The sequence below is a fragment of the Moschus berezovskii genome, chromosome 21 (genome assembly GCF_049115385.1).
Source record: "Moschus berezovskii isolate FMDL1 chromosome 21, NW_MosBer_1.0, whole genome shotgun sequence".
In the NCBI taxonomy this organism is placed as follows: Eukaryota; Metazoa; Chordata; class Mammalia; order Artiodactyla; family Moschidae; genus Moschus; species Moschus berezovskii.
The window spans coordinates 37,837,011-37,850,302 of NC_142480.1; the positions used below are offsets into that span (position 1 = coordinate 37,837,011).

Here is a 13,292-nt window from a genome sequence, read left to right on the forward strand (position 1 = left end):
AGGGTCAGGCGCAGAGGAGGAAACTAGTAGATATGTACTGAATGGATTAAAGAATATACCTGGAGTCACGCAGCAGGCTGTCAGGTACACGGATAGGAAACTGAAAGATCTAGGAGGAAACTCTAGATTCAGGAGAGCTATGCATTTGGGTGGTAACTGAACCCAAGGCACTGGGTCAGATGGCTCAGGTCAGGTGAGACAAATCCGAGAGCCTAAGTCAAAGTTCTGGGAAACACCATCATTGAAGAAGAGCTGCTGGAGAGGAGGTGGAGAACTAAGTGGGACGGGGTTGGAGAATTCTGTGGTGGTCCAGTGGTAAGTCCACTGATGGATCCAAGTTGTTTCCACTTCTTGTCTGTTGTAAACAATGCTGCAGTAAATGTGAGAGTGGGCTTCCCAGGTGGCACTAGTGGTAAAGAACCCACTTGCCAACGCAGGAGACATAAGAGACGTGGGTTCGATCCCTGGGTTGGGAAGATCCCCTGGAGGAGGACATGACAACCCACTCTAGTATTCTTGCCTGGAGAATCCCATGGACAGAGGAGCCTGACGGGCTACAGCTCACAGGGTTGCAAAGAGTCAGACATGACTGAAGCAATTTAGCACGCATGCACAAGTGGTTAAGACTCCACACTTTCATTGCAGGGGGCACAGGTTGGATCCCTGGTCAGGAAACTAAGTCCCATATGCCACGGGGTGCAGCCAAAAAGAGAGAGAGGAGGGTATTCTGGAAGCTATAGGAGAAATATTTAAACAAAGAGAAGTTAGTGGAATCAAATACTGGTGAGAGGCCTTGTGAGATGAACAACACCAATGCTTATGAAGCCCTTGGGTGCCAGGCACTGTTCTGACAGCCCTATGTGTCTTAACTCACTTAATTATCACAAGGCAGGGACTATCATCATGATCTCCCCTGCTTCCCAAAGACGAAGATACTTAGAGACAGGGAGATCACCGAGCTAGTAAGTGGGAGGGCTACAGTTTGAACCCAGGCTCTCTGGTCTACAAGTCTGTGCTCTTCCCTGTTACAGACTCTGCCCCAGAAGAGGGGGAACAGATGGGTCATTGGTAACACTGGCAATTTCAGTGACACTATAGGGTAAAACTACAAGGCAGTGAGTAAAAAAAAAGTGAGTTGGAAGCAACAGAGTACAGACTGGCAGGCCAGCCCTTAACTACAAAGAGTGGTCCAACTGTGTCACCTGGGGGCTCATTAAACATGAAGAATCTTGGGCCCAGCCCCATCTTCTGAAACAGACCCTGAAATTAACAAGTTCCTCAGGTGATTCAGGTCTCATCCTCAGTTCCTCAGGTCTCATCGAGCTGATCTTTCAGAATTAGATGAGCTTTCAGGAACTTTGATGGAGAGAAGAGAGAAAGAAAAATGCAGTGTTAAGTGAGAGCTTTTCCTTTTTTTGGTTGGAGAGACTGAAGCAGGTTGTAAATTTAGAACAGTGGTTTGCAACCCTGAATGCATATTAAAAGCATGTAGTGTGATGAGGCCAATGCCCAAAAGAAAGTCTTGTGGTCCAGGTGATTCTAATATTGGGGGCGTGGTAGGGAGACTCACACAAGGGATCAAAGTAAGGAAGGACAGGATGGAGGTGCAGGTACCAGGGAATTAAGGCCTCCTCAGGTAACTGGTGGAGAAGACAATGGCACCCCACTCTAGTACTCTTGCCTGGAAAATCCCATGGACGGAGGAGCCTGGTAGGCTGCAGTCCATGGGGTCGCAAAGAGTCAGACATAACTGAGTGACTTCACTTTCACACATTGGAGAAGGAAATGGCAACCCACTCCAGTATTCTTGCCTGGAGAATCCTAGGGATGGGGGAGCCTGGTGGGCTGCCGTCTATGGGGTCGCACAGAGTTGGACACGACTGAAGTGACTTAGCAGCAGCAGCAGCAGCAGCAGCAGCAGGTAACCGGGTGGAGAAGGCAATGGCACCCCACTCCAGTACTCTTGCCTGGAACATCCCATGGACGGGGGAGCCTGGTGGGCTGCCGTCTATGGGGTCACACAGAGTTGGACATAACTGAAGCGACTTAGCAGCAACAGGTAACTGGGAAGGTTTGAGGCTGAAGAAATGCAAAGAAGATGTTTTGGGGAAGGAAGAAATGCATCACAGTAAAACAGAGAGAAACATTTTAGAGTATGGGGACCAGCAAGGAGATAGACTCTCAAAGGAAATAACTCCTAAGAGTTAGGATTAATTGATTGATTGACTTCTTACATTTTAACTGGGATATGATGTAGCAAGAATTGTGCTTTTAAAACTGAAGTCAGATGTGTTCCTAGCCTGCTCAAAGCCTTGCATAATCTTCCCGTCACATATGGCTTACTAGGCCCTTGGTGATCTGGTTTTGCTGACTTCATTCTCTGCTTTCCACTGACCTCCTGCACACTAGGCTCTTTAATGTTCTTTTCGTAATGATCCCATTTCTGCCTCAGGGTCCTTATACTTACTATTGCCATCTTTGGTTCTTCCTCTAAATATTCACACAGCTTGCTCCCTAACTTCAGCTGGGTCTCCTTCCATGTCTTCTCAGAGGACTTCTCTCAACACTCTCGATGCCTTTTCTCTGAATTCTTTCCTTTTTAAAATATTTATTTTTTATTTTTAATTGGGTTGTAGTTGCTTTACAGTGTTGTGTTGGTTTCTACAGTCCAACAACATGAATCAGCCATATATATCCACTCCCTCTCGAGCTTCCCTCACACCCACCCATATCACACCCCTCTAGGTCATCACAGAGCACCAGAGCTGAGCTCCCTGTGCCAAACAGCTGCTTCCCACTAGCTAGCTATTTTATACATGGTGACCTGCCTCTTGAGAAACCTGTATACAGGTCAGGAAGCAACAGTTAGAACTGGACATGAAACAACAGACTGGTTCCAAATAGGAAAAGGAGTACGTCAAGGCTATATATTGTCACCCTGCTTATTTGACTTATATGCAGAGTACATCATGAGAAACGCTGGGCTGGAAGAAGCACAAGCTGGAATCAAGATTGCTGGGAGAAATATCAATAACCTCAGATATGCAGATGACACCACCCTTATGACAGACAATAAAGAGGAACTAAAGAGCCTCTTGATGAAAGTGAAAGAGGAGAGTGAAAAACTTGGCTTAAAGCTCAACATTCAGAAAACTAAAATCATGGCATCCGGTCCCAAACTTCATGGCAAATAGAAGGGGAAACAGTGGAAACAGTGGCTGACTTTAGTTTTCTGGGCTTCAAAATCACTGCAGATGGTGAGTGCAGCCATGAAATTAAAAGACGCTTACTCCTTGGAAGGAAAGTTATGACCGACCTAGACAGCTTATTAAAAAGCAGAGACATTACTTTGCCAACAAAGATCTGTCTAGTCAAGGCTATGGTTTTCCCAGTGGTCATGTATGGATGTGAGAGCTGGACTATAAAGAAAGCTGAGTACTGAAGAATTGACGCTTTTGAACTGTGGTGTTGGAGAAGACTCTTGAGAGTCCCTTGGACTAAAAGGGGATCCAACCAGTCCATCCTAAAGGAGATTAGTCCAGGGTGTTCATTGGTAGGACTGATTTTGAAGCTGAAACCCCAATACTTTGGCCACCTGATGCGAAGAGCTGACTCATTTGAAAAGACCCAGATGCTGGGAAAGATTGAGGGCAGGAGAAGGGGACGACAGAGAATGAGATGGTTGGATGGCGTCACCGACTCTACGGACATGGGTTTGGGTGGACTCCAGGAGTTGGTGATGGAAGGGAGGCCTGGTGTGCTGCGGTTCATGGCGTCACAAACAGTCGGATACGACTGAGCGACTGAACTGAACTGACAGGATATATGTCAACGCTATTCTCTGAATTATTTTCTGTCACTACTCAATATCATGTCATTAAACTTAACTGCCTATTTGTTTAAGGTCTATCTCCTCTACCAGAATGTGAGCTCCATGGGGGCAAGGATTTGTCTTGCTCACTGTTAAATACTCACCACCTAGAACTGTGAGGCACAGAGGTGGTACTTGCAAAAGGTTTAAAGAATGAATAGCTGGCAGCTGCTGCTTGGTGCTAATCAATAGGAGTTTGAGATGAAAAGGTGTTGCTGAGAGTGCCTGGAGAAGGTGATTAGCTAGGGAGACTGTAGAGAACGAGATGATTAAGGACAAGCAAATGGGCAAATTTAAGGAGGGTGTGCAGGGTTGTAATGGCAGGTAAGACAGTGAACAGTTTTGTGTGTGGCTGAGAATGTGGTTTCTGCTCTACACCACCTACTCTCTTTGTAGCTCTGGGTAAATTTGTTAATCTTTCTAAGCCTCAATTACTCACCAGGAAAATGAGGCTGATAACCATAATGCATGCATGCATGCTAAGTCACTTCAGTCGTGTCCGACTCTGTGCGACCCCATAGATGGCAGCCCACCAGGCTCCTCTGTCGCTGGGATTCTCCAGGCAAGAATACTGGAGTGCGTTGCCATTTCCTTCTCCAGATAACCACAATACCTTCCACCTAAAGGTTGTGATGGAAATTAATTGAGCAAATGGTCATAAAAAGCCTAACATGGGGTAGGCTCTCAATAATTGTTAATTAATATGATCAATCCCAGATTGGGAGAAGAGTGTGAAACGTTGCAATATAAAACAATGTTTATGTAATCCTGCTAAATCTTGTTCCCCTTTGGAATAGTCTATCCAGGAACAGACTCGATGTGTTACCTTGTCTCCAACCACACACATACACGAAAATGTCTCCACCTTGCCAACCCCATAACCAGCCTTTTCTCCTTTAGGATGACTCTTCTGAGAGCTAGCCTAGGGCTTGACACAATAAGTTCTCCATAATTATTTGCTGGTGTTCATTGCACCGCTCCCAGACAATGCTTAGGTGTTACTTGGTCAGGAAAATCTCAGTGTGGAGTGGGAGATAATTAGTGTCTCTGACTTCCATAGGAGGACGAACTAGGTAGAAAGATGGCGTCCTTCGGGCTCTGAATCACCTATAAGCCTGGCATGGCAAACGCAGCTCAATAGAAAGGGACTGGGTTTAGTCCTCTGAAACTTCCCTAGTGAACCATCTGCATCCCAAGGGCGGCCAGAGGCCCAGAAAGGGCGCTGAGCTTTCGTCTCCTTTAAGAGGTGTGGCCTCGCTGTAGCCACCACAGGAGTGATTGGCTTAAGCTGCCTGTCCCGGGGCGGGACTCGGTTGCTAGGGAGCGGCGCGGGGGCCCTGCGGAGACTGCGGCGGCTGCGCGTAGGAGCGAGGTGCTTGCTGGGGCTGGGGTGCGCGACGGCGCCGGGGGCTGCGGTGAACGCCTCGCAGGCCGTGCAGTTCCCTGTGGGGAGGCGCCGTCGCCATTGCCACCTCGCTCGGTGAGCGCGTCCCGCTCGCCGAGCAGGGCCGCAGCCGACCGCCGGCACCATGGGCCAGTGTGGCATCACCTCCTCCAAGACCGTACTGGTGTTTCTCAACCTCATCTTCTGGGTGAGCGTGGCCAGCGGGCGGGAAAGGGCGAGGGGCCGGCGCTGCGGCCCGAAGAGGCCTCGGCTGAAGCGCCGGTAGGGGCCCAGCGGGGACACAGGCTGGGTCGCGGCGGGCGCTGAGGAGGTGGGGGAGAGCCGGGACCCTGCGGCGGAGACCCGGGAGGGCCTGGCCCCGGAGGCCGCTTCGCTTCGCTCCCTCCGCGGCCGGGACGAAGACTCGGGGTGTAGAGGGCGGTGAGGAGAAACCCTCGGGGGCTTCTGGCGGCCTCCGTCTCGGGCCCAACGCCCTGGCCCGGCTCTGTGCCAGGAGCCCGGCGCTGAGAGCCCACCCCCCGGAGCAGCCTGCTGGACGGAGAGCTCTCATTGCAGATTCTTTCAGGACATCAGGCTCGAAATAGGATATTCCCCAAAGGGTCGGGCTCCGCTTTCTTTGTCAGGGCCCGGAGCCCCCGCGGCTCCACTGGCAGCCCCGAGGCGAGTGAGCAAACGGTGCTGAAGTGCGGGCACGCTTCCGACTCAGGCGTGAGGAATTTTGCCTCAGAGCTCTTTGTGTGTGAAGAACTGGTCGACTGGTTACCAGTCCAGAAAACGGAAAGGTTTCAACTTGAGAAGCTAAATAGTCCTGTGACCAGGAAATTTGTTTGGTCGTGGGGGTGGGTAGCCTGAGATTATAAACCTTGGTTAAATATGACTCGAGTGTCACAAGATCTAGAAAGCGATGAGTTCACTTTCAATAAAAGGTGGCTTATGAATTTTTTTGGACACGCCCCCAAAGAAAGGGCCCTTTATAAAGCACTTCGTCTTACTTCAGGTCCTTATCTCTTCAGGGACTTTTGTAATAACCTGTGTTATTCCTATCAGCCTCTCCACCCTCTAGTTCATCTGGACCTTGCACCCGGATAAATCTTATTAAGCTTTTCTTCCTTCACATCACTTTACTTCATATAAAAAATAAACACACACCCCTCCCCCAAAGCTTCAGCAGTAGAATAAAGTTCAGTACCCTCCTTGTATTGCAACCAAAGTCCTCAAATCTTTGCCTTCCTCACGATTGACCATGTTTTTAAACCATGTTCTTAAATACCTGGACACACTTCTCTGTCCCCAGTCTCCAGGACACTTCTTGAACATTTCCACTTCCCATCCTTTTGTATGTCTCCATTCACTTCTTTCCCACAAACATACCTAAATTGGAAAGAATCCTTTCCTTCTTACAACCCAGTTCCCTCCTCCCCCTGCAAAGAATGAAACTTTTCATATCCTGACTGCTGTAGCATAAAAGAATAATTACACGTCATAGGGCACTTACCACACACATCTTTTGCCATAGAGTCTTTCAGGGTATGGTGTGATGAAAAGCATCCTGACTGAGAGTACTGTTCAGGATCACCCACGTGACATCAGGATTCCATGATTTCTTCTTTTCCGTTTAGAGCAGTGTTTCTTATACTTTAGTTTGACTTAGAAGCCTTTTTAAAAGGTAAAAGAATCTCCTAGTATCTCCAGATGAGAAACACTATTAGATAAGAAGATTCTTAAGTGTAGACTTAGCTTCGTATCCTTTACAGTCCCTTATTTTTATGGGCATACAGTTTGATTTTGAAGAAGAATCTGTGTACTCTCAGGTGACTTCTAGGCTTTTCAAGCTCAGGGACTGGAATTGTTAAACAAAGTACTGGAAATACAGGAACCATTTTCTTTAAATAATTTTCATTTAAAATTGCAGTTTATTCAAAGATTCATTCATCTTTAGAAATTATATAGGTATATGTATTATTACTGGCACTTCATGAAGAAGGTTATGTTGAACTTCGGTTGTGCTTTTCATGGTGAGTTCTTGCCAAGGCTGAGGTTAAACACCCTTTATCTAGGTTAGTAGAATAGTAAAATGTTTGTGAGGTGAACTGTGATGAGGAAGTTAAGCAGACATTTAGGGGGAAAATGTGGCACAGAGCAGGATTCGTGTAACATAACAAAGAAGGAAGCAGTATTAGATGTGCCTCCCACAGAATTAGCAGTTTAGGGACCAACTGTTGGAATCTGATGATGTTGGTAATCATAACTAAATTTGAGTGCTTTTTATACCCAGGGCACTGTGCTAAGCACTTTAATGGAATAAAGCCTCATAACAGCCTCATTTGGCAGGGAATATTATGCTTCTTTTACAGATGAGGACATTAAAGTTTACTTAAAATGGCACACCCAAGGTGGGGCAGAGCCAGCCTTCAAACCCAGGGTGTCCTATACTCTAGAGTCTGTGGTGTTAGAGCAAAGTGTGATATCAAAAGACTTGCAAAGGGGAAGGAGCTCTTTAGGCAGTGTTAGATTCATTTGCTCCAAAACATGATTTTAACCTTGTTTAGAACTTCCACCAGCATTTAAACTAGACTATTTAACTTGTCAGTTTAAAAAATTAGGTCATTATGAGGAAGTACATAAAACATGTTAACCTGTTCTTCCTGGTTTTTTATATTGCATTCTTCAGTTCTGATAAGTGTATTCTTTTATAAGTGGTCCGTTCCACCTTTTAATACCTTAATGTATAGGTGTAAGAATAAGCATTCCCTACATAGAGCATCTCTAATATTTATCTGCTCAGTTGGTAAAGAATCTGCCTGCAATGCAGGAGACCCAGGTTCGATTCCTGGGTCGGAAAGATCCCCTGGAGAAGGAAATGGCAACCCACTCCGGTATTGTTGCCTGGAGAATCCCATGGTCAGAGAAGCCTGGCAGACTACAATCCATGGGGTTGCAAGAGTCGGACACAACTTAGTAACACCACCACCACCATTGGTCAGCGGTAGCAAAGATTTTTTTAACTGTTGCATTGGCTCTTTACTATCAGCTGATTGTTAATAAGTGTTGAAGTTTAATTGCTTTGGCAACATATTTAAACTCTGCCTCTTAATATCTTGATATCCTGGTTCAGTTGGCAGTTTGTTCAGTGAGTTGTGATGTGGAAATAGCTATGTACTTGAAATGCTTAGAGTCGGCATTAAATGATGTAACAGCCAAAGTTGTTAATGTTGACTTGGTGTAGATTATTATGGACAGTACATTCTAAGAAAATTACTGTGGAAAGGCACAGACAAAGGGGAAACAGTGGTTTCTAAAGTCCTTAAGTTTGTCTTAATGGAAATTGAGAGCTCATCACCAAATTCCAAAATATTAGGGCTTGTAGCATGAAAGGTAATTTTGGACAAGTGAAGGGATGTACAACTTGGATCTCTTTGTTTTTTACAGAGTGGCATAGCTTTAAATGTAAATGTATTAGTGCTAGACCCATGATGATTTTTGGAAGACAGAAATGTTTAGTTTCTAAATTTTGAAGGCTATTAGAATAAACAGTCATTAACCTCTTCTCTAAACTGCACTTTTGCTCCAAGGTCAGACAAGACCCTTAATTCAGTGGGTCATTTGATCTGACTTGGGAGGCCTCATCTAAAACAAGTTTAAATCAGTACTTGATAATTTCAGGTTTTATTCTGTTCAGTTAATTGAGTACTTAATTAAGTCCCATGTTATACAAATTACCTTTACTTTTTCTACCCTAGAAGAAGAGCCAGTTGGCTAGTGTTTATTTTGCTCACACATATCTTAGGCATTATAGAGACTGTAAGAGAAACCTTTGTCCATGCTTGCAGAATTTCTAGTCTGGCATATCTGTTTAGGGTGTTGTTTTTCATCAGTATGAAAGGCCATAGTAATGTTAAAATGGCTGTGGAGTAGGAAATACCACAAGGTTAAACACCTTTTAAAGGCTTTTGGAAACAACTTTAGAATGTGGCAGCTTCACTAATCATTCATTCATATGAAATACAAATCCTGTTTAAAAACCTTATTTAAGCTTTAAAATTTGTCTTAAAAAAGTTTCAAGTTGCATTTCCCTCTGTGAATACATAAAATTAAGGAAATGTGCTTTGTTAAGCAGATACTACACAAATGTTTAAGCACCCACTTTTTGCTTATTACTGATAAAGTGGTGGAAAAGTGAAGGTCTCTGTTCTTACAGAGCTTTACAGGGCAGACATTTAAAAATAAGCAAGAAAAATAACAGATAGTGATATGTTATGCAGAGAATTAAGACAGAATGATTTTATAGAGTGATTAGGTGGCTGCTTTAGGTTGGCAAAGAAGTCTTCTCCAAAGAGGTGAAATTTAATCTGGAATATGTGAAGGAACAGATTTTGGGGTGATTTAGAGGAAATGGGGAACATTTAAGACAAGGAACAGCCTACAGGCCCTAAGGCAAATTTGATGTGTTCAAATTACCAAAAGAAGTTTTAGCTATACCTTCATGCTTTTGTTTAAAATATAAAAATTTATATTGAAATATTTCATTATAAATGAGGAAAAATTGCTTGTTACACATCTCCATATACACGTTTTGTGTTTTCTAGCACATCTTGCACATTCGAGTTGAGAATATGATACTTTAAAACTGGATCCTTCATCTCACATCCTGGAATTTGTTTCTCTACCTCTTGTATTCCCATCTTCATGAGTGACTCCTCCGACAAAGAATATGTCATTGGAGCACACCTTCAGCTAACAGATTTCTTTTTTCATGGTTGTTTCTCAGTTTACTAGAAGAAAAGCAAGTTATGGTGTATAACAGGAGACCTGTTTCTTGTCTTTGACGGTTAAGAAAATGAATCACTTCCAGTCTTACTGCATTCTCAGTCACTGTCCACTGGACCAAATACCTTGTGGCTGTGAGTTATTAACTGAAAGAACTCAAAGCAATGGGAATGTAGGAGGACTCTTTAATTGGCAATTTAAGAAATAGGTTGTTTATTACCTTTTTAGGGTATTTATCATGCTTTGAAATATTTTAATGAGTTTTATTCCATAAGATCCAACATTAGGAATTTTGCAAAAAATTTATTCCATAAAATTTATACTTGCGTCAAACAAGTATACCCTAAGACTCATTCACTCAGTAAATACTTGCTGAATATCTGTGCTTTACCTGTTTGAGAAATGCAAAAGGTATAGTTCCTGCTTTCTAACAGCTTATAGGAAGAGGGGTCAGACAGACAGGCAAAATCATTTAATATCCTATTGAATTTAATTTCTAGCTGCTCCTTTCCCTCCCCCTTCCACATGGACAGTCTCAAGTCTTCCTTTAAAAATGTCATCTCTTTCCTCCCTCCCCCTCTATAATAGTTTGGTAGAGCCAGTAGCTGAGAGAAATTATTTGCATTGATGTATTTGTTTTTGACTTACTAAAAGGAAATCTATAGTAAATGCTGACATACTGTATTTTACATTGTTGTTGCTATTGATTAAACACATAACCCAAGCAAAGGCAAACTCCTGTTATGAAGCTGAAACACCTCAGGCTCCAATCAGTAGTAATAACTGACTCTTTACAGTTGGAGTAGGGTATGGGGATAGAGAGTCTCAGAGAAAAATGCATATTTAAATACTCTGAAAATACTCTTTCAGATGACCCCTGGAGCCTTGCAATCTGAAAGTATCTAATTTCCATGCTGTTACAATAGTTTGACTGTGGCAGTTGCAGATCTCCAGTTTCACTGAAGCCTGAATGTTTTGGGTTTTTCAACTGGGAGATATAAATTGGATTAAGTAGAAAAATTTTGTTAAGCTAGATAAACAATGATTTTAAAAAGTCAAATACAGAAAAAGTGAAAATAGGACAGATTGAGGAAGATGACCTTTGGAATATCTTCAGAGTAATATTGGTTTAAAGGATTAAAATATTCTTTCTTTAAAAATAATGGCAATAATGATAGAGATATTGATAATAAAGGAAGAAGTGGCTTATTCTCAGAATGTTACAGCTCAAAGTAGGGTTTTGTTTTACTTGTCTCCTTGATAGGTGGTATTTATGGGGGAAAAAAGATGTGTACTGAAATGATCAGAATTGTGTTAAGTAGTCAGAAATCATCTAAAGATGACTCAAAGCCAGGAAGACCCAAGAAAAGTCATAAGCAGGGAAGATTGGCCGAGGTGCCTAAAACATTTGGGATTGAAGAGATTCCTATTTTATGTTTTGGTTAAGGACAGACTTAAGAATTCATTTGTTAAAGAACAACAAATCTCAATTTCAGATACAAATTTAAATATTGACTTTCATGATTCTGCAAATATGTATTTCCTTTTTAAAGAAGACACTAAAAAATATTTTAATATTACCATAATTTCACCACCAAGAGACAACCAGTATTAACATTTTGGTGTTTATGAATATCCATGCATAAGTGTATTTTTCCCCTAACATACCACAAGCATGTTACTAAATTATGCTTCAACATATTTAAGGGCTATAATGCAAATATATCTCTGGATTCTTGGGTTTTTTCTTTGTGTGTGTGTGTGTGTGTATAGTAGTCTTATTTTTTTATTTTTTTATTGAGGAATAATTGTTTTACAGACTTTTGCTGTTTTCTGTCAAACTTCAACATGATATTTTATTTTTGCCATTATAATTTTGTTATTTTAACATTTTGATGAATGCACCTTGTACAAATCTTTTGTTTCCATCTGACCTCCTTTCTTAAGAATAGACTCCTAGAAGTACAGTTAATAGGTGCAAAAGCATAAATGCTGAGGCTAATGATGTGTTGCCAGATTGAGTTCCAGAAAGATTCTTCTTACACTGCTGAGGGCTCTTCTCTCTGTATCCTTATGTATCTTTGAATACCGCTTGTCTTTATTGTTGACCAGTTTGTTATGGAGAAAATTATATATTTAATAGCTTCCTAAATTCTTGAATAAAATAGCTTTAATTTCTGTTAGGAGGATTTGAAATCTTTGGTATAGTATAGTCTTTTTTTTTTCTTGAGTGATAAGAGAAATATGCAGCATTGGACTTGGTAAAAGAGTAATTCTGTTTAATGATAACGAAGTATTTTATCAGAGTAAGTCAGAACTGAAACAGATATGTTTGATTAGAGAATGTTTTGTAAGTGGTAGAATGCTGAAAGATTTAAGGTGATTTTAAGAAACCTATGGCTTGAGGGTGGAGTCTGGGGAAGCTTTCAGAAATGCACTGTATAGGGACCTACCTGGTGGTCCAGTGGTTAAGACAATGCACTCCCAATGCTGGGGGCCCTGTTCAATCCCTAGTCAGGGAACTAGATTCCACATGCCACAGCTAAAGATTTCTCATGCCACCACTAAAGATCCAGCGTGCTGAAACGAAGATCAAAGGTTCCACGTGCTGCGACTAAGACTTGGCACAGCCAAATAGATAACTTTTTTAACTTGGAAGATAATTGCTTTACAATATTGTGTTGGTTTCTGCTGTACAGCAACGTGATTCAACTCTAAATATAGGTATATCCCATCCCTCTGAAGCTTCTCTCCCAATCCCCAATCCCACCCCTCTAGGTTGTCATGGAGCACTGGGCTGAGCGCCCTGTGTTATACAGCAACTTCCCACTAGCGATCTGTTTTACACATAAGTGTGTATATGTCAGTGCTCCTCTCTCACTTCACCCCACCCTCTTCCCCTAATGTGTCCACAAGTCTGTTCTCTTTGTCTGCGTCTCTACTCCTGACCTGCAAATAGGTTCATCAGTACCATTTTTTCTGTATTCCATATATATGCGTTAAATGCGCTGTATAGAATTACCAATAGATTCCTTGTAGGAGAGAAGGGAGATAGGTACATGAGAGACTATTGTGACCATACAGAAAGCTCTGAATTAAATGTTTAAAAATAGATACATAAGATCAGTTTCTGCTGCTGTTTTTTCCCTCTCTGCTTTTTGAAATCTGCATTCTTACAAAGTCTGGAGTACACAGTGGTTTTTGCCAAGTATTTCTTTTTTTTCTCCCAACATTCCAATCGCTTCTGCT

General features: G+C 42.5%; 1 protein-coding gene across 1 annotated transcript in view; it reads left to right on the plus strand.

Moving 5' to 3' along the window:
• The first annotated feature begins 5,201 nt into the window (after nucleotides 1-5,201).
• TSPAN3 (tetraspanin 3) overlaps nucleotides 5,202-13,292 on the plus strand; it is a 28,333-nt gene continuing 20,242 nt past the window's right edge. The window contains exon 1 of the mRNA XM_055418070.2: nucleotides 5,202-5,463. Within this exon, the coding sequence (XP_055274045.1) occupies nucleotides 5,401-5,463 (63 nt within the window). The 5' untranslated portion in view covers nucleotides 5,202-5,400. The remainder of the gene's footprint in view (nucleotides 5,464-13,292) is intronic.